This window comes from Panthera pardus, unplaced genomic scaffold (assembly GCF_024362965.1).
Source record: "Panthera pardus isolate Hobbes unplaced genomic scaffold, ASM2436296v1 HiC_scaffold_2, whole genome shotgun sequence".
NCBI classification, from domain to species: domain Eukaryota; kingdom Metazoa; phylum Chordata; class Mammalia; order Carnivora; family Felidae; genus Panthera; species Panthera pardus.
In genome coordinates this window covers 138,574,102-138,600,387 of record NW_026526765.1, presented here as the reverse complement: position 1 = coordinate 138,600,387, position 26,286 = coordinate 138,574,102, and the positions used below count along the sequence as shown (strand labels likewise).

General features: G+C 36.3%; 1 protein-coding gene and 1 long non-coding RNA gene across 2 annotated transcripts in view; one reads left to right on the top strand and one right to left on the bottom strand.

Annotated features, from left to right (window-relative positions):
- Nucleotides 1–2,572: 2,572 nt before the first annotated feature.
- On the bottom strand, nucleotides 2,573–9,595 carry LOC109278883 (uncharacterized). The gene is made up of 3 exons (XR_002085877.2): nucleotides 9,250–9,595; nucleotides 8,779–8,902; nucleotides 2,573–3,187 (listed from the first exon to the last, which is right to left on the bottom strand). It is a non-coding gene; the product is annotated as an uncharacterized LOC109278883 (long non-coding RNA).
- A 98-nt stretch (nucleotides 9,596–9,693) lies between these two features.
- SRFBP1 (serum response factor binding protein 1) overlaps nucleotides 9,694–26,286 on the top strand; it is a 66,820-nt gene continuing 50,227 nt past the window's right edge. The window contains exons 1-3 of the mRNA XM_019469566.2: nucleotides 9,694–9,865; nucleotides 20,107–20,195; nucleotides 21,233–21,305. Of these exons, the coding sequence (XP_019325111.1) occupies nucleotides 9,830–9,865; nucleotides 20,107–20,195; nucleotides 21,233–21,305 (198 nt within the window). The 5' untranslated portion in view covers nucleotides 9,694–9,829. The remainder of the gene's footprint in view (nucleotides 9,866–20,106; nucleotides 20,196–21,232; nucleotides 21,306–26,286) is intronic.

Sequence of the window (26,286 nt, the reverse complement as noted above, 5' to 3'; positions counted from 1 at the left end):
CCATAAGTGTGCTTCACTGGCCTTTGACTTGAGATCACTGACATAGCAATGAGCCTAATACTGAATATACAATCTTGAAGAAATTCTGGGTGTATGAGACAGTTGGATATTGAGTTTTAGAGTTCAGGTAAAAAGAAGGATCAGATATATACACATACTGGGGACTTACAACTTTTATGACAATATTTCCCAAAGTAGTATACAAAGTTTCAGTAGATTTATTAACTACAACACGATATGACTTATGCTCCAATGAGACTGGAAAGAACTAATTTAAAGATGATTGAGAGGGTTCTTTACATTAGAATTATCATAGGATTTACTTTACATTATGAATGTTACTTTATATTATGAATCATACAAATTCTAAATGTATTTCATTAGAGAACCATTTTCCTAGCCAGATCTATCAATGTGAAGTTTTATGCCAAATGTAATTTGGGAAATGTTTCAAAAGAAAGTTGAAATATTCAGGGTAGATGAGCTCCCTCAATGAGTAAAAATACACCAAAAAGGAAAAAAAAAAACAAGAATATAATCTGTTGTAAAACACAGGTATCATTAACAGTCAATTTATATAAACTTTAATAAATTATATTAGAAATAAAGGCAAAAGAGACCCAAAAATAAAAAATGGATAACATTCCTAATTTTTTTACTACATCATACTATCATCTATATTCCTGAGCTTATGACTGATTGATCTTCATGGTGGATTCCATAAAATAGTGTGTTACTGCAAATCTCTTCTGATCTCCACCCCACTCAGGGACATCTCCTTAGCAGCTTGAAAGAGGTAACAGTGGGGGAGCACTTACACTTCGAATAAGAGCAAATACCACAAATCAGGGCTCGCTTAACTGTTTTCTTGATTGACCCTAACCTTATGACAACGAAGGAGAAAATTTTAACAACACAGATTAAGTTTAAAAGTTTGCTTTGTCTACGTCATTCACTGTGGATAGTGCAATGTTCTTCCTGTAATCAAAAACCATAGCCAATTCAGTGAGAAGTGCTCTTGTCATTTATGAACAAATGAAGTTTCAGCATATATCTTCACTACTTTCGCTTTCATCTACTCACTAATGTAAATAAAAATACCAATCAATATTCATGTCAGAATTATGCTCATTCCTCAACTGAAACCATACTTTTTAACTACATTAATATACTACAAAGCTGAAAATTTATTACTAGATATTGGTCTGTCAGAGCATTCAACGATAATATTATTATTTTTATTTTCAAGCTTGAACTTCTCTGCATATTTATCAAAAACTTTATACAAAATTGATCTTCATATATTCGTGTTTAATAGATAATATAGCCATATTTGTCCATTTCTCTTCACTTATAGCTCAAGAACACTTTCAGTTAATTTTAATGTTGATGTTTCTTTCACAAGAAGCGACATGTACCTATATGCTACTAGTCTAAGTCTTAAACCTTAGAAAATATTTGGCAGTGAATCATTATAATCTCATTCACAATAAATTCCAGAAACTGTAATATTATCCATGTCTCTGTTTCTTCAGGATGTATGCTAAATGGTTCCAGTTAAAAATATTTCCACTAAAATATTTTCACATTAAAATTCATCATAAACTTCTGGTTTATTATAATACTGTTTACAACTACACATTTTCTTCTTCTGCAAAAATCAGAGAAACTGGCTGAAGGATAACACACATTATTTAATCCACTGTTTCAGAGCAAGCGTCCATTTTTAGTGAAAACCCTTGAGGCATTCACCTATTGCTATTCTGCTCTGCTAACCAGCATCTTCTGTTGTTTCTTCTCCCGTTCTTCTCTGAAATTTGATTCTTTTTTCTATGTGAATGTCCGTTCTCTTACCTTTTTTCACTTGTTGGTGTTGCATGGTTCATATCACTTTCCACATTTCCTGTATGCCTCTTTTCAAGAAATGATTTTAAAGCTTGGCATTTCATGGTACAACATTCAAGGATGATTCCAGCTTTCTGCAAATTTTTTAATCTGATACATCTCATCTAAAACTTCACATCAGAAAAAAAATAGAGAACTACAAAATTCACAGCTATTATTCTATCATTTACTCCAAAAGCTATTAAATGTGGGAATATATAGTATCACAGAGACTGCAAATCAGCTGTGTTGAAAAGTGTGCTCAGCTGATTCCAAACAATCACAAACTTACTACCGAATAGGTATCTGAGTCTATGTGTATCAGAGGCCAATTACATACCTGGCAGTTCTCCAACTTACTTTCATATAAGATACGTTTATTAAAGTTAATAAAAGTGTGGTAATTTTGAAGCTTACATCTACATTTTTTTTTAATTTTTTTTTTTTAACGTTTATTTATTTTTGAGATAGAGACAGAGCATGAACAGGGGAGGAGCAGAGAGAGAGGGAGACACAGAATCCGAAACAGGCTCCAGGCTCCGAGCTGTCAGCACAGAGCCCGACGTGGGGCTCGAACTCACGGACTGTGAGATCATGACCTGAGCTGAAGTCGGACGCTTAACTGACCAAGCCACCCAGGCGCCCCTACATTTTTTTAAACTTAATAGTAAAACTGTGGTAATTATTTAGAACAGACAAAATATTTGTTCAGTGAGGAGAGTTTTATCACTTTTTTTTTTTTTTTTTTAGCATTTCTAGTGCATGGTGATAATAGAAGCAGGTTGACTTTAGTCAGGATTGTAAATAATTTTAAATTTTCTCCAGAAAAATTCTTGCCCCTTCCCTCATTTCTTGCATCCAGAGCTGACCTCTCCCATACCCTGGCCCTTGCTTGGAACTTCCCTGCGCTCTAAAGTAGTTGTTACAGACATGAACATAGGCAGATCTCAAGTCCAGCACTATCACCAGTGGGGCTGGATAACTCTCTCTTGAATCAATAGTATTCACATAACCAAGGTAAGGTATGAAAAAGTCTAGCATGAAGCAACCTCTACATAGTCCATCTATTTGGCAAGGCTTCTAGCTTAGACAATGATAAATGTGAGAAGACAAAAGAGGAAGGGGGTCACTGGCTCAGCCAACACATTCAGGTGAGTCAATCCCGGCGACAGAAAGGGGTGATATCTCATATTGTGAACAATCAAAAGTACAGTGAACACCTGGGAGGTCACTGGTAACAGTGACAAACACAGTTTCAGTGGAGTGGTAACAGGGATTCAAACAGCAGGGCTTTGAGGAACAGCTGAAAAGTGAAGAAGCAGAGACAGCACTTTAGAGAATCTTGAGTAGGAGTTGGGGAAAATAACAGAGCTTCTTTCTCCAACCCTAATCCTCACCAGAAACAAAACTGGCATTCCTTCAAAGAGAGGCTAAATGACCAGCTAAAGGCAACTCCCCAGCCTATACACTCTATCACTCTCTCGGCCTCAATGGACAAGTGACCGAAATATCTGCTACAAATAAAAAATGTTTTCTCTGAACAGGCTTTTACACCATTCACTTTATTCTGTCCCAAATTTCCATCTCATTGTTTAAATATAACTACAGCAAAATATCCCTTAAATATTACTCAGTCACTTACAAATGTATAAATCCTCAGGTATTTCGAGACCTGCTTCTCCCAGTCTATTAAGATTCATAAAGTATGATTTTTGCCTTAAAAGATTTTGCTTCACTTTTTACAAATTTCAGTAACTTTAAGAGAACTATCATTTTAAGGGGTGTGTTGGGGAAATACGCTTAAGAAATTTAAAAGGTTTTAATTTCTATGCCTAACAATGTTTTTAAAAACTTTAAGAAAGTGTGACAAATCCTTTGTATTACTTCATGAAATACAATGTCTTTTGCCACCTTGCTTTTATATGACTAATTTCCTTTGCTGAGAATTCTCTCCCTATTCTATAGCTGCCTATTTAAGGGCCACCCTTCTTTCAAAATAGAGCTCAAAATCTATCTCCTCTAGGAAGTCTTCTAATCAAATTGTTCTCTCACTTCCCTGTAATAGTCTTTATATGGCACTCAATATAGTTGGTCTTGGCATTGGAATTATTAAAGTCATTATTCCGCAAGTCCATGGTAAACATGGAGAGCACAACGACTTAATCATTTATCTCCTATTGAAACCAGTACACCGGTTTGCACAATAGATGCTCCACAATGTTGATTAAAGTGAATCACAGCCATAAATTTAAAGTGAATATACAGGACTTTAATAATGTTTTCGCAACTTAAATCATTATAGGCTTTGTTGCATAATCTTGAGCTTATCTTGGGTTAACTGGCAACTAATTAAAAAAAAAACAAATCATATAGGAAGGGATTTATAGTTTATAAAGTGTATTCAGTCTTTAATTACTGAACAATCAATAAATAATTAGATGAATGGGAAAGAATGGCATGGTAGTCATAAATTATAAATGTAGTTTATACATTCATATCATGGAATTGTTATAAAACTGCCACCAATGATTTTATGTCAAGAGACTTGGATTGCCCTCTTATTACCTCTCTGACCTCAGGAATATTTGTTATTCATAAGACACGACTCCCTCTTACGTACTATGCCTATCTTACAAAGTTTCTGTCAAGATGAAATGAGATAATGGAAAATAATAGCAGTTTAAATTATTGAGAGGTAAATATTCATTAAGAAACTACACTGTGTTTTTGCTTAATCATCACAACAATCCTATGAGGCTGATTATCATTCTCATTTTTATAAGGGAAACCTGTCACAGAGAGCTTACATAACTTGCCCAAGGGCATACAGTTATTAAAAAATGGAATTAAACTTTGTTGTCAGATAGTCTGACTCCAGAGCTAAACCTCTTAGCCAAAATACTAAATTGCTAACTCAGTGTCAGCTCATTCCCTGAGATTTTGTAAAATTTGATTATGTAACATTAACCAGTTTTTTTCAAATTTTAGTATCTAAAATTCCTAAAGTACAAACTTTTCTTTAGATTTCCCACAGATATAATAACAAATCTATTCAAAACACTCCATAAAAATTAAAATAAAATCTAGGCAAAAAGCAATCTGTTAGAGGATTAATTTAGTAAACATATTGGCCTAGGAACTTGCGAATTACCTGCCTTCTATATACTAACCAATTACGCTCTTCAGTGTGTGTGTGTGTGTGTGTGTGTATTTATATATTTATATATACATACACATAAAGTTGTATCTTAAAAAAACCCATTAGCAGTTCACCTAAAGGGTTGGTTGTTGTTGGCAATTCACTTCAAATCAAAAATTAAAAACTGAGCAGTTAATCTTAGTCATTAAAGAAATACAAAATCTGATAGATTCAACTGTTTTCTTTCTAATTTAAAAAATGTTGTCATAAGCCATTTACTTAGATTGCTTTCTATACATTTCCAAAATTTTTAAAGGTTTTACTTATTTATTTTAAGAGAGAGAAAGCATGAGCAAGGGAGGGGCAGAGAGATAGGAGGGAGCAAGAATCCCAAGCAGGCCGCACACTGCCAACATAGAGCCCAAAATCTGAGCCAAAGTCTGATACATTTAACTGACTGAGCCACCCAGGTGCCCCTACCTTTCCAAATTTCAATTGTAGTGTCAAATTTGGAGAACAACACTGCCATCCAGGGATAGAGAACTCAAAGTGCAGAGCCATAAAAGCAAAAACTTAATGCAGTAGTTAACAGTTGGCACTGAAACACCCAACTATACTACAATCTCCTGTGAGTGAATTACTAACTGTTCAAATGTAATTTGAGTACAAATTCATCAGATTATAAAGATTATAAATTACACCACATTCTTAAAAAGTGAAAGGATTCCCCAAAACTTCTCTTTTACCCACTCATTCAAGTAAGAGAAAGGCGGAGCATTACAATCACCTTGTTAGTACCAGCCCATAACTTTCTTTTTTCAAAGCACTTCACTAAGGTAAGATTAATCGACAAAAAACTGTACACAATTAACACACTCAACTTAATAACTTTGGAGGTAAGCACAGTATATACCATGAAGCCATAACCACATTCTATTCCATTAGCATATTCATCCTCTCCAAAAGTTTATCCTGCCCTCTTTAATGCTTTTTTTTCTTTTTGAGGATAAAAACATTCAGCATAAGAACTATCCTCATAGCAATTCTTAAGTATATGATATTGTTAACTATAGGCATTATGCTTCATAGTTGATCTCTAGGACTTATTCATCTTATATAATGAAATTCTGTACCCTTTGACTAATACCTGTCCATCCACATTTCCTTCACTCCAACCCCTTGCAAACGCCATTCCAGTCCTTTCTTCTTTGAATATGACTGCTTTCAATTCATAATGTACATATTTAATGTTGTATTTGTCCCTCTGTGTCTGGCTTATTTCACTTAGCAAATGTCCTAATATCAATTGTTACCCAATATCTAATGATGGAAACAGAGATCAATGGGCACGTTAGATAAGGAAAAGATTGCTTTAAAAATTTTTTTAAAAGTCCTTAGAGAAAGCATGAGTCAGAGACAGGAGCAGAGAGAGACAGAGAGAGACAGAGAGAGAGAGAGAGAGAGAGAGAGAGAGAGAGAATCTCAAGCAGGCTACTGCTCAGAGCAGAGCCAGATGCAGGGCTCGATCCCACTATCCTGAGATCATGACCTGAGCCAAAATCAAGCATCAGATGCCTAACTAACAGATGCTTCCCACTTTCCTGCCTCTGCTCAGCAACTGCTGCCATCTTGTTACAAAACATGCATCCTACCCTGATCAGGTGCCCTGGAAAAGATTACTTTTTAGGTAATTTTCTTTTCTCAAAGAAAGTGGCCTCAATTGTGTCCTCTACCCCTACTCCAACCTATACAATGAAGCTAAAATCCCCAAAATGTTGGTATTTAAAGATAAAGTCTTTAGGGAGGTAACTAAGATGAAATGAAGTCATAAAGGTAGAGCCTGAATCCAACAGAATTGGTATTCTTAAAAGAAAAGCAAGAAACACCACAAAAGTCTCTCTCTAGGTGTGTCCATTCGAATGGCCACATGAGGACAAAACAAGAAGTGGCCACTGCAAGCCAAGAAGAGAACTTCAACCAGAAACAAACACGATGCCACCTTGATTTTGGACTTGTACCTCCTAACTCTAAGAAAATAATTTCTGTTGTTTGAGCCACCCCATATGTGTTATTTTGTTATGGCAACCCACATAGACAAAAATAGTGTGATTTGACAAACTCTTGAGAAACCTAAAAATGGAAAACTTGATTCCCATTGAACATGTTGTTGGATCCTTACTTCCACTAATTGGAACACTGTAATAAAGAGGTAAGAGGTCTCACAGTAGTTGCTTTTAATGATAATAGAATTGTTCTTTCATGTATCTGGCAGCATTTAACTGATCCAGGTCAACACTTCAGGAATAAAAGGAAGAGGTGTTTTCATGTGTTGCTTTCCAGAGAAACCTGTACCCTGATTAATACAAATACATTGTTATTACTAGAGGAAATGCATGTAGCTTAAAAGAGCAGGTTAGTAGAATCATCTTTGCAAAGAATCAAGATAATTTTTGAGATTGTACCATCAAAGGGGGGAAATGGTTTGACTTGTTAGCAATGTATCAGGGACAATGGAAAACTACTAGTAGTTTAAAATGAGCATCTAAGGTTGCTAAAAGTTTATAATGTATGAGAATAGTTTTTACAGAAGAAATTTCAAGTCAGACTATTGTAAGTAATATAAAAAAATGAGGTGCTGATGAAAAAAAATTAACTTCTGTTGGGAGTTATGGAAAGGATTCTTTAAAAGGATGGATGGAACTTAATCCAGTCTTGAAAAGTAGCCATTGAGAAAGCAGATCTGGCATGTGAAAAGGCAAAGGAGAGAGCCTGGGCCAAGAAAAGGTAGAAAACAAACCTCGAACCTGAGAAGATTGAAGTGTTGGACAAGAGGAGTCGTCCAGAGAAAACACTACAGGGCCTTTAAGAACTACAGACAAACTTCATATTAAGAATACATTTTCTGAATTATTATGAAATCATAAAAACACCTTGTCCCAAGTTAAAATACACATTTTCCATAAAGCTCTACACTTATCTTTAAGATGCCCTTTCCTATGTACTTATGCATGGAGTGCCTACTACCTACCTAGGTTGAAGAAGCCATTACATTCCAGGAGCTCAGCTTTAAGAAAGAGAAACAGATGACTAAGGAGACAATTACAATTTAGTGTATGGCTTATTAATGGCAAAACTACCTTTGTGCAACATTATTCAAAGAGTAAGTCAACCATCAATGATTTGTGCCCAAATCATACAATAAACTAAAAAAAGAAGAAAAAAAAAACAACCACAATACAAGTCTGAGTTAATGTAATTTGAATACAGAATCATCAGTTAAGAGCACAGACTCTGGACACAGCTGTCTTTTTTGGACAGAGGCGCCTAAGGAGGCCTAGCTTAAATGTTCTTTCATCAGTCTTAAAATTGTCAATTTTATCTGTGAATTTGAGTTTTGTAAGTGAAGTCCAGTGTGACAATGAAACATATCTCAAGGGTTTAGTCCTGGGTCATTTTTGGTCTTGCCTCCCACATATTCCAGTTGGATTCTCCGGCTTCCCACTTTCCTGCCTCTGCTCAGCAACTGCTGCCATCTTGTTACAAAACATGCATCCTACCCTGAGTCCTGGGGTACAGGTCCCAGGCACCTGTAAAGGTCTGCACTAGATTCACCAATATGCCTGTGCTTGACAGAACACTACATTACATACCAAATAAAAACAAAGGACAGGTCAAGAAACACCATGCAAGAAATGAAAAAAATAAAAACAAAAACAAAAACACCTTTTTCCTACTTTTTCAATGAGGGGTCTTACATTTTCATTTTGCACTGGGCTCCGCAGATTTATGTAACCATTCCCTCAGTCCTGTGGCAGTGGTTGGCCCCAGCTAGGAAACTATGGGTAAGACCCTTGGCTCCTCCGAAGTCAGTTTCCACATCTGTAAAATAAGAATAGTTCCTATCTCATCGCATGTCTGTATTTTGGAGATAATTCATGTAAAGCTTTTGTCCCAGCCTCTGACCCATTTTAATGATCAATACTACCAGGTGTTAAGTATTAATTCAAAGATTATCTAATTCAGATTTACTCCTTAATGTCTCTTCAACCTGCAGGCAAATACTTCAAAACAGTCATTCCCTTAGGCAGTTGCAAACGTGCTTTTAAAGTTTTCCTCAAATGTTCAATTATTTGTTTCCTTTTCTAAAGGGAAAAATCTATTTAAATCTACTTAAACAGTTATTACTATTATTATATTAGTATTAAATCTATTTAAACGTTCGTTACCTAAATTCAAACCTTATTACAGTGTGCAGAAAAAATAGGTCCACGCTTCAGCTATAGTATGAGCCTGGGGGGCGGGGGGGGGGGCGTTGGGGAGAGCTGCATCTAATTAGGGCTCCTTGTGAGAAGCGCAAGAATGTTCACAAACCCCAGATAAAAATTCGGTGCAAAAATTGGTCACTCAACTGTTCCTTTCATAAAACGTCTTTTCACTCCCCACTGGGACACAAAAACAAGGTCTTTAACAGCCGAGCCAAGTCTACCAACAAATATAATAAAATAAATAAGCATCTTAAAAAACTTCCAAATTTGCCAACAGTTAGAGACTCCTCTAAGCCACCTGCGCAGGCTCGGTTTCCATAGGAACGTGCAGTTCCGGCGCGTAGCACTTCACTCCGGAAGTCGTTCCACTCACTTCCGTTCTGTCCCTGAAAGAGTCAATCTCCCTTCTCCTCAAGCGTCGTTGCGGAATGTTGGTCGGTGAGTTTTGGGCCACAGAGCGTGCCGTAGAGGGGCGTGGCGACGCAACAGCGATTTGATTCGCAGAGTTCACGTGCTAGTCGCAGCGCTTCTTGAACCCACCATGGCTCAACAGGGGAGTCTAAACCTCAATAACGAGGTAGGCGCCGAGGTCTGGGAACTTGTGGGACTGCCCTTTAGTACCCTCCCTCCCCCCACGAACTGGTCTTTGGGTCTTTCTGACAGGCGCGTGGTCTCCTGGGGGCGAGGGTAAGGAGTGCGGCTGAAGGAGCCGCTGGGTGGGCCCAGGCAGGTTTACCGGAACTCGGAGCCTGGTCACAGTAACTTCCCTTCACGGTTCCGAGGTGGCTGAAGCAAGAGACCTGTCTCTTGCCCTTGGGCCCCATGAATTTTTATCTCTGAGACGTTGGGAGTATCATTTAATCTTTATGGTAACTGTCCGCGTTTGTAAAACGAAGCTCTTGATCCTACTTTCTTCGCAAGGATGTTGTGAGCAATTAATTGGAATATGGGAAGTGTTTGCACGGTGCTGGACAGCTAGTAAACTCTCATTAAGCATTACCTGCCTTTTATCGGGTGCTGAAAGTGAAGGCGGGAGGTTAAGAACTATAGCTTATACTAAGAGATTGCTGATCTACAGTGAGATCGTGTCGTTTGTAAGGAGGTACACTCAATACCACGTTTCTTATTGCAACTACTGTCCCATTTCTCTCCTTTCATTTACAGCAAAATTTTTTAAAAAGAGTTGTTTATACTTGCTGTCGCTAACTCCTCTTCTCTCGTTCTCTCTTAAATTCAGTCTGAAACCAGGTATTTGCTCTTATCACTGCTAACATATCGTGTCTGTGTCACTAGGCTACCATTTCTAGCGCTATCCCCTTTCCAGTTTCTGGTTCTATTTAAGGAATCATAAGACATCTGAAGATTTAAAGTAAGCTGGAGAAGCAAGAATCAAATGAGGACCTCCCAGCTAATGCAAAGGAGGTTTTTTTCCTGTATTCAGTGGCTCTGTGTTTGCTATGAGCATGATCTACTGTTCACCTTGCACAGTTGTGTGTAGACATACTTTCTATTTTCAGGCAACCTGTAGGTTGCAACTCAGATAGGAAAGGGTAAGCAGCACCCGCCTATGGTATAGAATAATGCCCAGAAAGACAAGTAGTGCAGAAAAGTTTCCAAAGAACGCTAAATGAAGTGATCATTCTTTGTCTTTAAGGATCTTAGACTGGCATTGCAGTCAGTGATTCACTGAAAGGAAAAAGGCATTCCAGGCAAAAGGACTGGTGTAAACCAAAAAGGGATGGTAGTAGGGACCCCCTTGGGTAGTATAGGGCTAGGTAACTCTCCATTGATGAGAACGTGTGGATGAAGTAGGAAATTAAACTAAAATATATTACATACTGCCCTACTTCCAGGTTAATAAGTCTAGATTTCACTTGGCAGTGGAGTACAGATACATTGAAGGGGGAAATCCTGAAGATCTTAGCATATATTTGTAAACATACATTATAATTTAAAATAAATGGGAGGGAAAATTTACAAAGGGAAAAACAAGCATAGAGTTGTCCGTATAAAAATGGCAAAATATCCTGAAATTTAAGAAAGACAGCCAATTACAATATATATATATATATATATATATATATATATAGCAAATACGACAGATAAATGGCTAATGTCATTACTGTTAAATAGGAGTTAGGAGAAACCGTCTCATAGAAAATTGGTAAAAGAAATGAAATAACTCCTCCAAGGAAGAAATGTATCAGAAAAAGAGTTCACTATCTTAATCCATTACTTTTTCGTTACCGTCCCATCCCAGTCCAAGTTATATCTCTGACCAGAACTGCTTACTAGCCTTCCAACTATTTTCCCTTGATTCTTCTCTCCCTCTAGTCTGATCTCCATAGTGCAGCTAGAGTGAGTGCTCGCTTCAAAATAGAAATCTAATCCCATGACTCCCTTGCTTACAGCCTATTTGATGGCTTCCTGTTGCTTTTGGTAAAAACCTGCCTAAACAAGACCAGTCCCCTCTCCCCCTTCTAGTACACCACTGCCTCCCACCCCACACCCCACTTCAGCCTCACTGGCCTTCCTCTACTAGGAAGCGTCGCACTCTTACTCCTCCTTTGGGCGTATTCTCCCTTGTACCCAAAACTCCTTTTCTTCTCATTAGTCCATTTCATATTTCTACTTTACTTGTTATTTTCTCAGGAAAACTGAGTTTGACTTTATCCTTTTATCCCTTCTATAAGCGTTTGTAACTCCATTTACTTTTTAGCTCTTACAATAGTTGCTTAGGGTATATGTGTGTGAATGTGAGAGAGGTTTCTTATTTCCTCCATTTATCTGGAAGTTTTTTGCTCACCATCATATCTTCACTACCCATCTGTTCAGTGAGTAACTCGAGCCATCATTTTTATGCTTCTTAATAACTTAGATTAGCTCTCCCTAACTGAGATTTAGGAATTCAGGGATCCAATAACTGCCTGAAATTATGTGTAAATTGGTGTTTATATGTGTGTCTCGGGGGGGGGGGGGGGGGAGTTCACAGGTTTCAACAGATTCTCTCTCTTTTTTTTAACTTTACTTATTTTGAGAGAGAGAATGTGCGAGCAGGGGAATGACAGGGTTAGAGAGAATCCCAAGCAGGCTCCATGCTGTCAGCCTGGAGCCTGACACAGAAATGAATCCCATGAACTGTGGGATCATAACCTAAGCCAAAACCAAGAGTCAGACGGTTAACTGAGCCACGCACACACCCAGATTCTCAAATGTTTATAAATCTCTGGTATTATTTTTGTGATATTGATGCTCATTATCTGTGCAAAATTTTTAAGGCTTTTTCTTTTAATAAATTATGTGGCCATCTAATTTATAGCATGTTTAATTTTCCAAAATATCTTTTGTGAAAATAAAAAGCCTGCCTGCACAGGCACCTATTGTACTGACTTTCATTGTCTTCTACCCTTAATGTTTTTATTCTTTTCAAAAATTTTCCAAGGAGAAAAGCTGACATTTATAGACGACTTCCTGATTCTCAGTTCTTAAAATAATGTTTATTCTTCTTAAGTATGTAAAATCTTCCCTTTTTAATTTTACCTCTATTTTTCTTTTAAAAAATCACTTTATACTTCACTTTATGATTATTTATTACATGTTTTATCTTGACCTGTACTTTATGTGGAGTTCAAAGTGAGACTATCTAACTGACTTCTTATAGCAGCTTCCCTGACTTGAAGCATAGTACCTAGTTTGTACAGTTAACAATGAGTAAATAGTGTTGGGCAGAGGACAGTATGGATAGCTCAACCTGAGGTACTTCATGTTCACATGAACGATGGAAATCTCCTAACTGTAGACTTTTTTTTCCTCCCTCTCCATTGAACTAGAGAAAGGATGCACAATTGGAAACAATGCCCTAGCATGTAGTAAGTACACAATTTGCAAAACTAGTGCTGGATTTGCTCCAGTCATCTCTTTCTTTAGGCAGCAGTGACATGCACAATCAGAATTAGGAGGTGAAACAATCTCATTATGAACTTTAATTCCATAGGGGGGCCAAGGGCCTTTATGTGAAACAGACATTATTTTGTTTCTGATAGCACATTACCAAGAAGCTCATTAGAAAATTGCTTTCTACCTCCTCTTAGATCCTAAACGTGAAACAGAATTGCCAGAGAACAAAGTGATTTGTCTCCACGTATTGTAAAAGATAAAAATGTCAAGAACCGTGTTTGTATGTGCTTTTGAAGTTGCAAAGCTTCTATTTCGTAATTGAGTGTGTAGTCCTTTTTAATATTTTTTACTGAAATAGTAAATGAGGGTCTGTCCAAAAGAAGGAACTGTTTTCTGTTCTGTTGTTAAACTATTCTGAGAAGTTGTGCTAGGTGGCAGCATATGCTCAATGATTAAGTTATAATCACCAAGTATTCTAGAATTTTTAAATTGTTGCTCGTCAAAAATAAAAAAGTATAATTCAACAGTAAATTATCCAAGCGGCCAAATTAGAAGTCCTCTGTATAATTAATACCATAATAACTAATAATAAGTTATCATATCATAATTAATTGTATCAAATATGAAATTGTTCAGTCATATGGAAAATGACATAACAAATGTCCCTATAATCTCATTGTTGTGTTTAGCAAGTATCAATGTTTTGCCATATTCTAATGCTTAATTCCACTACCTTCTTCTCTGTTTCAGAAGTAATTATTATTCTTTCAGTGTTATTTTATTATCTATATGTTTAATTTAGTAGCATATTTACCAGCATGTATTATGTTATGTGTACCCACAGTACACGTATATGTTGTATATTTTTATACTTTACGTGTGTTACTGTATTAATGCAGTGTCATACCACATGTATTGTTCTAAAAATTACTTTTCATCACTTTTAGAGTTTACTCCTAATTATACTTGCATATGTCCTGCATTGATTTAGAATACCACATTGTTTGTGCTGTATTTATATGTATTATTTTATGTCTAATGTAGCATTTTATAGGAAGGCTGCTGTGAACGGTCCTGTGCGTAGCCATTTCCTATTGTTGGAGATGTATCCTCTGGATAGATTTCCTAGAAATAGCATTTTTATCAGGTGTTGCCAGAGTTCCCTCCAGAAGGAGTACACCAGTTTGTAGTCCTCTATCAATAGCACGTGAGAGTGCCTATTTCCTAACAGCCTCATGGACATGATGTGCCATGATTGTGTGTGTGTGTGTCACGGTCTGATAGATGTGTAATGAAACACAGGTATGCTCAGATTTTTCTTAGCACTGCAAGCTCCCCTAGAGCAATACAAGGTCTAAGGAGCAATTGTTTTCTAATAACTATGGGATTTTGTTATAGGTTAATTTAAATGCATGACAAAGTCAATGAATTACCAAAAGACGCTGGCTAGTAGTCTGGTTCTCAGATAGCTAACAAGGGTCAATTCAGAGTAGTATTTACTTTTATCTTGGGACCGTAGTTTGCTCTCAGCTTTATATATCAGAAACTTGGTATCCTTGTCACCCCAAAAGTATAGCTCACTCTTTCAAAAGCAAATTCACATTAACCATAGCTTATAAGAGTCTGTATAAGTGAGAAAGCTAGTTTATTAAATGCATCTAATGTAGGACAGTAATGCTTACATTGCAAAAGATTCTTTCACTGCTGACCTCCACTGGCTGCACACAGTTCATTGTTGGGCTCTGATACATGTGTCCCCATAATTCAGTTATTCCAGTACAAATTGTATTACTCGTCTCTGAACTGGGTAATCTTCTTTGGAATCTCCTTGAATGAGACACTGCTAGCTTTTGCTCTTTGTGACTCCCTTTCCTGTGTTTATGTTGATTCTTCCCCATGTGCCCACATGTCTTTCCTCAAGCAGGTGTATTAGCTTTCCACTTAATTTAGTTATGATCTTATTTTTGTACTGTCTACCCAAGAGTTGACCCAAGTTACATTAATGTGTTAAGATTTTACCAGGTTAACTGAGAGCATCCATATGCCTAAGTTCTCATTGACACCTCACTTTGAGCATATGCATCAGATATGTGTGTGTGTGTGTGTGTGTGTGTGTGTGTGTCCTTTTCTTCTGCTCTTACAAATTAAATACATTCTTTTGCTGCTTGGAAGCCCTCAGCTTGGATTTGGCAGTCTTGCTGGTCATGACCTACAGATTTGTCCTTCAGTTTCTTTCTTCAAGCTCTTTCCTTTTACTTTTTCTCCTTTTTATTTCTTCTTTGTCAACACATTTCATTTCCATTATTATGCCTCTGTTTTCTCCTTGTTGTCTTTACTTCTCTTTCCTTCCTTCCCTCCCAGACAGTATCATACTTATTTCACATTTCTAGCAGTGATAGTGCTGTTTGCTTTGGGTTGGGAAACCCAAGAACATTGCCCTTAAGTAGTGCATTGGCCTTCTGACAGTATTGAATGTTTTAGGACTATTTGTTGACTTGTGGGTTTTCTGTCAACCAACTTCATAATTCCTAGGTGCAAATGAATTTTGCATTTGTAACTAAGAGGCTCATGGTACCTGTTTGTCACTTTTGCAAAAATAAAGTTAAGTGCTTGAAGAAAATGAAGTGCTTGAGGCAAGCAGTTGTGAGAAAAATAAAATTATAATTCCATTGTTACATAAAATGAATGTACTTAGTTTTCTAATATAGTAATGACATTTTTTTATAGCTTCCACAGAAATCCTGGAAAAGTCAATACGTTAGAGAAGCATTTTTTGGTTTTGACATGAAGCTACACACGTAAAGCATTCCCTTTTCATTTAGAATTCCCTAATGCAGTAATGACGAACATAGTACTTCTTAAATTGGAGTTTTAAAATTGGCATCTAGCTTTCCCATGGTCGGAACATAACTGAGGACCAACTCTGCTTACTGTAGTTTCTTAGTTACGTTTGGCTCACAGCGGATAGCAAAAGAGCATATAATCACTTCATGCAACTTTAGGGTGCAGCAATTAGAAACAGTTGTTAATATATTTTAATGCATAATTTGTCACTCACTATCGATTTATAAAGGACTTTCAAAAAAAATGTATCCTAAACTCCCACTTTGCTGTGTATGAAATGTAAGCTTTTCTCACTTAAACCTGGTCTAAATGGCTTTTTATTTGTACAAGTAAATTTTTTTTTTTCAATCTAACTTCAAAATAAATTCCAAAGAGGTTAGCATATCTAGTGGGAAAAAAACCTGATTACTCTGCACTTTGTTAATATATTATACATATGAAACAGTGAATGAACAAGTGAGTATTGTAGACTTTCTGGTCATTTATTTAACACATGTTTATTGAAAACTTACACTATACCATCACTATGTTAGCTGTTAAGACGTAATGTTGACTAAAACCAGACACTTGATCCTTATGGAATTTATAACCTGGGAAGAAGACAAATTAGATTGTAATCAGATTACAAGTAAAATATTAAACTTAAAATAATGGTCATGATAAGTTCTAGTAGCACTCTTTAAGTGTTTATATAGGCCTATTGTGACCCACTTAAGAAAGCCAGAAAAGATTTTACTGAGAAATGACAGTTGAGCCAAAATCAGAAGGATAAGAAAGAGCATGCCTACCAGAGGAAACAGCAAGTGTAAAGGCTTGGTAATAGGTGGGAGCATGGTGAGGACCAAGGAATAAAAGAAAGCCCGTGTGCCATCCTAAGATAAATTGGAAGCCACTGAAGAGAATAAAGTAAAGGTCTGTCATCAGATCTCTGTGTTAAAAAAATGTATTCTAAGTTGTGAATAACTGATTGGACAGAGGCAAGAATGGATGTAGAGAAACCAGTTAGCAGTAACTCAGCCAGGAGAGCTAGGAGGTCAAGATAGGGGGAAAAGCAGTACAGTTTGAGATATAATTAGGAGATAAAATTAACCCAACTTGGTAACAGATTCATTGTGAGGGATTTAGAAAAGAGAACTACTTATAACGAGCCCGGGGTTTATAATTGAACAAAAGGATTGTTCTTTTCCATGAAATATGAAACAACAAAAAGAATCCATTTGGGGGTGAAGAACATGAGTTTAAATGTAAGTTGTAGATGAGTTTAAGCATGCTTAAAAGGAACTGTCAAGTAGAGAGTTGAACACTTAGGTCTGGAGCTAAAAGAAATCTGAGCTGAAGGCAGAAATTATTGAGTCACCGTTGTTTAGTTGGCAAATTACAATATACATAGGTAAGATCACTTAGGGCTAACAAGTATATTGTGAAAAGAAGAATTGGTTTAGGATTCCTTTGAACTTTATGACTGGTTTAAAGTGGATGAGCCTTCAAAGAAGACCAAGGTGGAGTGGCTAGAGATGATGGAGGAAACCCAGGAGAGTATTCTGTTATGGAAAGCAAGGGGAAAGTGTTCCAAGAAGGAGAAAGTGGTCAACAGTGTCAAATGCTTCTGAGACTTCAAGTGAAATGAAGCCTGAAACATTTCCGTTGGATTTGAGGGACTTTTAAAAATCATCGGTGTCTTTTGTGACAGCTCTTAGTGGAATAATGGGGATGGAAATCCAACTGAAATTATGTGATATTCAGAGGTGGAGATAGGGAGTTTGAACCTGTCTGAAAGCTTGGCTCTGAGGCATTTGTAGAGAGAAGGTACTCCTAGTGATCTTCATAGTGAGGATGTTTTGTCTGTCTTGTCTCTAGTGAAAATGAGTCAAGCTTGAATAAAAATTAATAGAAACAAAACAATTAATGGAAACATCCATGTAAGAGATTGACAGAGTTAGAGTAAAGGGACAGTCTATAGTAAAGGTTCTAAGAAGGCAGAAAAGATGAGATCCAAAACACAACTAGAACATTACCATCAGATGCTGTGTAGGGGAATTTCTTACATTGTAACTTTATGAATAGAGGATAATTTGCATTCATGGTGGTAGGTGGTAGAAAGATGATGGATCCCATCTGATGTTCGTCTTCTCTAGGAAATTGGAAAAGAGAGAGGAAGAGGAAGGTCTCTTGTTTTAGAGAGCAGAGGTTTAAAATAGTCATTGTGGAAGGAATTAATCAAAAACGTAGGATAGGAGTTAAGAGTATTGGGCCCATTTCAGTTTAGTTGTGATGAATTTAAAGTAGATAGAATGTATTTCCCAGCTATTGGGGTGCTGTGATAAAGAACTCAGGATATTGTTTTCATCCAGGATTAACTAGAGGGATTGCTAAAAGGAGGGATAGGGGAGTTTCAGGTATTCACAAGTGTTGATGATGCATATGACTTGAATAAAAGGAAAGTTTAAAAGAAGAGGACTAATCATATGAGAGAATGTATAGGGGTCAGTGAACTGGTGGTTACAATGAAGTAAAAAATGGTTGTAGTGGTTAGACTTGAAAAAGGAAGTTAATAGACATTGTGGTCTTAGTGTGGAGTATTTGAATTAATGGGTGCTGAGATAGAATAGTTTAGGTCATAAAGAGGAAATGAAGAAGTAAGGATATAATAATGGCTAGGTTGTAACATGGACATCTACGTCACCTGGAATGGTGGAAAATGTTAGGGCGGAAATAAATTGTTAAGTTGGTTGCCAGTATTTTCAAGGAATAAGCAGGTGAGTTGTATTGAGGGTAAGAGAATAGCCAAATGCAAGAGCCTTGAAGAGACAGGATTATGTTGATATTGTTATTTCAGTAAGGAGAATTTGAGGGATTGTATGTGCCAGGCATTCTTTCAAGGACCAGAAAGCATCATGTAAGTCCCACAAGGCCCCTGTCCTCTTGGGAGTGCCCAGAGCATTGAAAATGATGGCCACTTGGGGTGCCAGGGTGGCTCAGTCGGTTAAGCATCCGACTTCGGCCCAGGTCATGATCTCACAGTTCATGAGTTTGAGCCCTGCGTCCTCCGTGCTGACAGCTCAGAGCCAGGAGCCTGCTTTGGATTCTGTGTCTCATTCTCTCTCTGCCCCTTCCCCACGTGTGCTCTGTTTCTCTCTTTCAAAAATAAATAAACGTTAAAATTAAAAATAAAAAGATGGCCATGTGAATAAATAGAGACAGTTCACTGAAATAGATGCTGCCTACAAAGTTTACTAGGGATGCAAACGTCAGACGGGTTATCTCTATCTGAAGAAGTCATTGGAAATTTTCTCAGGAAAGATTTTATCTGAACTGAATTTTATTTAGTTCTTAAAGTGGAGAAGGGAAGAAGGGCATTATAAGGAATGATATATGACTCCTAATAATGATAGACGAAATACAAACTCAGAATGATAGCATCGTGTTGTACTAAGTACTGTTATAACATGTAGTTCTTCATTATTAGAATATTTCCATTTCTTGGCTGATCTTTCTGTTGTTTCATTCTTAGAGTTCAACACTCCTCTCTAATAGGATGATTTAAAGCATCTGTCAGTGTGCGTGCGTGTGCGCATGCCCCTTGTGTTTTTCACATCTCTTTTAAAGTTATGCTTGAAATTTGTTACTGGAAACAAATGCAAGGGATGCTGCATAAATAAGGAAAATGTTACCACTTTCACACGTTTGTTTTTGGTAATAGGAACACTCAGTAAATTAAATTCCTACCATTATAGGTGAAGCTCTGTTTTAAACCCAAGGGTACCAAGATGAATATGATGCTCTCCCATCTCAGGGAGCTCAAAACACAAGTGCAGTATTAAAATACTAATCACCGAGAATGCTGTGACTTTTTAAAAAATTGTAACTCATTTCTCTTAAGCCCTCAGACACATTTTTAGAATGTTGATTTATTGCTTCAGTGTTGATGGAACAAGTTGGATTTCATCTAACTGTAACTGTGCTTAAAAATTCAGTTAGAGTGACTAGACTTAATCTCTAATATTAAGATTCAAAATAAAGTGTGTTTCTCCTTGAGTGAAAAGGATACCTTTCTAATTTTGGTTTCATTCCTCAAAGGTTGTGAAGATGAGAAAAGATGTGAAGAGAATCCGAGTGCTGGTTATCCGAAAACTTGTCAGAAGCGTTGGCAGACTCAAGTCAAAAAAGTTAGTCATTTGAAGTCATGGTCCTATGACTAATGAAATGTCAGAAGTTGTTTTTATTCAATATTTACAAAATCTGAGGGTGGGACCTGGAGGAATAATTAAGTATCTTACTCATGCAGCACTTTTTTTTTTATACGGAGAGGGGGTCTGAGTGGGATACAGTGTGCTATGTCAGCACATCCTCACGTGGTCTGGGCCACGCTTGTTTAAGATACACGATGAATTCTGCTGTTCTTGCAGAGCTCTCGTTTTGGAAGCCTTTGCAGAGTGAAAGTCCTTCAGAGTTACTTATGTGTTTTATGTTATTAGAAGTTATTTTAAGATGTTTGATGTCGTTTAATAAATCTGGTAATACCTTGAATCAGTAATAAAAATTTTATAGCACTTTATCCATTGAATTGCTACGTAAGTTGAAATCTTTAGAACCTTGTGGAAGTCTTTATCAAAGCATTGTTTTCCATCAGTTTTTTAATATTTTGAAACCTCATTGTCACTAATATTAAAGTAAATGTGTTACTTTTAGTTTTTACTCATTAAGCATGAATAGTCTTCAGATATTTTGCTCCTGCTTAATTTTTTGTTCTTTCTATCATAAATAACCTTTTACTCTGATATAATCAGGTATTTCTCTTTCTGTATTCCTTTTATTGCAGAGAATAAAATTTTGTTGAATATAATTGTATCAAAACTTTAATGGTAGCTCATTAGCCTATGTTATGTTAAATGCAGTGTGCTGTTAATCATTTGATTAAAAAATATTATTTCGCCTTTCCATTAAGGAGTTAAAAGGCATACTGTCTCTCAGTAGTAATAGTCATTAATATAATGCCAGATAATGCTTATAATTTGCCAAAAACTTGGGTTTGTTGATGGAATCGGGATATGTGTTATGCAGTGGATGTTCAGGACAATGCAGGATAATAGTGCTTGTTATTTAAAGACTTTTGGTGCTCTTCTAGAAAAAATGAAGACTTATTATGATGTGAGTCTAAAATAAATGCTTTTCCTGGCTGTACATTTTCATGTAATTTTTACAGGGGTACTGAAGATGCACTGTTAAAAAACCAGAGACGGGCACAACGATTGCTTGAAGAAATTCATGCAATGAAGGTCAGGCCTTGTGTGAGTGTGAATATACACGTGTGTTTCCATGTCTCCTCTCAGCCTGCTGTGTGTGTGTGTGTGTATGTGTTGTTATTTGAATATTATTGCTGTTTGAGACTTATTTTTATGGGTCTCTTTGCTGAAGAATGTAGCACATTTACAAAATTGTATGTTTAAGCTTACATTTTTCCATGTTTTTTACTGAAGTTGTTAAAGCATTAGAATAATTTGCATCGAAACTCTGCCAAACTAAACTCGTCTATGTTTAATAATGCCTCATGCCTAAGATTTTTATTTTTACCCAAACTACACACATCAAGTCCACGTTAAGTTCTAGAATTAAAGCGTTTATGCTGTTCGGTAATGCGGATGGTGATGTTGGTGGCTGACATCATGCTTTGCCTATTGCCAATTCAATAAATTTTTGTGTGGTGGTGTCAGCATTTTATTCAGCTCTGTAGTAACTTGAAATAAAATTAGTGTTGGACCAAAATGATCCGTATTTTTGTTTCTTTCAGCCAGACTCTTCACTAGCATAATTTTTAGGTCTTCTCACTGCTCTTACTTTGTGGAAACTTTCATTTACCAAATGACATACTATTAAATGTCTGGGAGACTGTTTTATTGCAGAACTTAAAAACAACATTTGGTACCAGCAATTATCTTAATTGCAGGGTCATTTTGCATGTATGTTTGACTATTACGTTTTGGTATATCTTCCAAGTTTTGAGATAGATAAAAGAGCAAGAGATTTCTCTAACAGTATTCTAATTGAGTTAGGTCATCAAAGCTTCTCACCATTTTTTCCTTTTGAAGGGATTGTAAAGTGTTTTATAACAAAGTTATCACAGTTAATCTGACTAGAAATAAAGGTAGGACATGATTCTCCTTTGGTGTGAATTATGTTTTTTGTGGGGTAATTTTATTTATGTTCACAGGTCTACAAAAATCATGGAATTCATTTGATACATCTTTCCTTTCTCGTAGTTTTAATCCCCGTTTTATCAAGACATTCAGTCAAAATATTCTGTATGTGACTCCTAATTATTGTTTGTCTGACTATGGATTACACATCACATAGGCCTTTCCATAGACCTTTTTTTTTTTTCCTGTGAAATTCCTATGAGAAATAAAATCTTTCGAGATTTTTGTTTTGAGTGTAACACTGAGATAGGAAATTATGATTTATCCCATTTTCTCTTTCACTTTCTCTTAACCAAGGTCCTTACTAAATTACATTCCTTACCTAAATTTTTCCCTGTAATTTCTTCCAAATAGTCATTTTTGCAGTCCTAGATTATTGAGATGCTTTGAACTACTATATAACTGCTGATTTTATTTTACCCTGGAAAGGATGTTTTGTATACAATAAGCCTATATGTGGTGTATGAAGTTTGAGATTAAAATATATTCATTAATTTTCCCTTCTGTAGCTCTCAATGATAAATTTAGTTTAGTTAATTAAAAAGAAAAGGCCTATTTGGTCTGCATGTGAAAGTTGTTTTCTGTTATTCTTAAACCTCATCAGCAATAGGAAATCAGGCCCAGTGATAATTAAAGTTTATAGGTTTACAGAATTGCTGTGTCATGACCTTGTGTGTTTGTTTTCCTAGATTATATAAGACCGCTATGGAATTGTTGGCTCATAGAAAGCTAAAAGTTATCACCTGTATGTTCTTTGTATTTGTAAAATTAATAGTGTATATATTCTTTGAATTCTTGGTTCTAGTGGTCTAGATTGGTTACTCTGACATCAACTTCTTTCATAATGCTGCTTAAAAACTGGATTACATTTAAATTTAAAAAACAGACTAAAAAGTGTACTAGAAAGACTGTATGCTTTCCTTACATTGAAATTTCTCGCTCCGGATTCTTCTACACAATCAGTGTACTTTTCTAAAAGAAGCAAGTCGTAGAGGACTTTTCAAAACTGAAAGGTCATCTGTGATTTCTTAAGGAAATGTTCATCATCTACATGGAAGTATCAAAGAAATAGCTACAAAACAGAAAACTTACAGTCTCAATTAAATTTGGAGAAAACCCTCTACATAATTGTTTTTCCAGATGAATTTTTTCTTTAGCTCCTATACCACTACATTTTTATAGACTTGTTCATGACATATCGTCCTATACTTGCCTTCTATGATAATAGGGTATTTTGTTGCAAGCTGACTTCCTCAAGAAGAAAACCTGAGATATTTTTAGAAATGGGAGTTTGCGTTTTCTGGCCAAGAAAAAAAAAAAAAAAGTCCTGATCTTTATGTTACTTCAAAATCATAGGTTCTAATTTTATAGACTGTAATGTATGAATACCAGGTCTTTGCTGTCTTTGCTAATAGTATTCATACTTTTAAAACTTTGATGTAAGTACTGTCTTCTGAAACAGCTCCTTTTTCTTTGGAAGTTAAAGTAGCTTATTAACTTTTACAGATTCTTGTTAGCTAGCCAGAGAAGGAGATAGTAAAATTAAGACATAACATGCAGCCAACCAAAATGCTCAAGGAATTCCTTCTTAAGTAATAAAGGTAATGACTGGCTTTTACTGAGCATTTAGTATGTGCCAGGTACTGTATTGTGTATTTTATATTCATGATTTAATGAAGTTGACATGATTATTGTCTCAGTCTTACAGAATACAAAATTGAGGCTTAGAGAAATTAAGCAGGTTGACCAAGGTCACACAGCTATTAGAGGATGGGCTTCCTAACTATTTTGAAGTGAATGGAGGTAGCTTCTTGATGGTGCTGCCTCAGTAAGTTAAGAAATTTCCTGAAATACATCTAGATTCTGCTCTCCCAGATGAGATAATATAATAAACACGGTAGCTGTCCTCTAGAGGATTAAGGCCCAAAGACGTGCAACATGTTTTCCGTTTCCTTGATTCCTCCCAGCTAAATATGTTCAGTTACCTGTGTCTGCATGTCTTTTCTTACTTGTTTCTCACTGAGGCTGTTACTCTTCCCCGTGCCAAGTATTCCTGGACACTGAGAACTTGCACGTTCTAGGAGACCTTATCCGGCCTGCTGCCCTTACTTCTCTGTTTTAAAACTTTCTAATTTTGTTTCATCCCCTATTTTTTACATGTTCAGGGCTCTTACTCAAAGCAGCCTTTGAGCTGGCATCAGCTGTTAGGATCGCCTTGTCTCTGGCTCCTTCATAGCCTGTTTCTAAGTGGTTGTCATTGTGGACCACAGATAGGAAAAATGTGTAGATTATGATAATATTTATGTCATATCATTTGAATTTCACCGCAACTCTGTAAATTAGGCATATTCCTATTTCAAAGGACACGTTGAGAAGAGTTCTGGGCTACATACACCCACTCAATTGCAGGCTTATCATCATATATTTTCATGTGTTAAAATTTTGTGATATTTCTGGTTATGTTTGCTTTTTAAAAATTGGTGGAGAAATCTCGTGTACTTAGGTTTTAGTTAAAGTTTTCTTCTGTGAATGCTTAAAAAGAAATTTTGCCATAGGATAAAAGATGCCTTATGTTTCCTGTAAGTATACTGTGTTAACTATTTTTATCAAATCAATAGAACAGTTCACTTATTCTACTAACATTTTACTTTTTATTTAAATTCATCTTAGATCATAATTATTTTTGATGTTTTCATCTTTTGCTTATAAGCCAGTACAAAGAATCAATCAGACACATAGTAAAGATCTTACCAACCATCCAACTTTACTAATAGTTGCAAGGATATGCAGTCAGAAGGCACATATCTGGAACAAGGAGAGATATCTGGAACTCTGGGCGATGCCCCATGTCCGTCCTTTCTACGTCAGGCAGGCACTTTCTGGCCCAGAATAGATGAGGTCTTTAAATGAGGAAGTGTAGTTATTACCTCATAGCAGAGAGCACATAGATTTTGAAACTTGTCCGTTCTATTCCCCAGGGTTGTATAGTTTAAGTGATTTTCTCCAGTGGGCCATGCCTCATAAGTCTGTAGATTTTTGAGTTTGTTTACTGTAAGCATCCTTAACAGGGGACATCCTACTAAGAGCATTCCTCATGTAAAGATTTTCCTCTTAACAAAAATCACTAATCTGTTTACCGGAGGACCAGTTAACAGTATATTATTATTAACAAGTACATTAAACTCCTTTACCTACTTTTCTTAGAGTTTCTTTCTGATAAAGTGAATGGATCCCGGGACAACTGCTTTAATTCTTCCCGGATTTGTAATAGTCTTTTGGCTTCCTTTGTTTGTGCTTCCCTCCACCTGTTGGGAGAATGTTTCAAACCTATAGAAAAATTGTGATTGTGCAGTATAATAAGAATAATGCTACATTGTGTCATATCCATGTTTATTGGTGATGTTGAGTTCTAATCATTTGGTTTGGATGTTGTCTCAATTTCTCCATTTTAAAGGCACCTTTTTCTGTTTGCAATTATTAAGTAAATTTGTGAAATTACAAGTTTGAGACAATATGAATATCTTATAGTCTTTCACCCAGTGATAGATGTTCTGTGGCTAAATCAGTCAACGGTTTTTTATTGTTTCTGTTTCTCTGCTGAGGTTTTTTTCTCTGATAAAATTGTAATTCACTGAGGGGAATTTTTACAAATATATGCAGGTATGTATCATTGAGGTTATTGATAATAGCCATTTTTGCCTCTGGAGAATGCAGGTGTTTCTGTTTTTTGGTTCTTCATATGAGGATTTTACCCTGGACATAATAGAGGTCAGATAGTAGAGATTCTGGGTTTGATTGGTTTTCTGCAAAGAGTGGTTGTATTAGCAGTTAATTTTTTTGGTTAGGCTTTATCCACAAACTTTGTTTCTTAGATAGCAGCTCCACCTCAGTTCAGGTCTTTTCTGCTTCAGTGACCTGCTTGAAACTGGCTCTTCCACATGTTCCCCTGCCACTGCTCTTGAACCGTAACCATGCAGACTGCAGTTAGCCTTGGGCCGTACTCTGAAGAGTATACTTTGAAGAGAATGTATTTATTTGTAAAGCTTCCCATCTTTACGTTAGC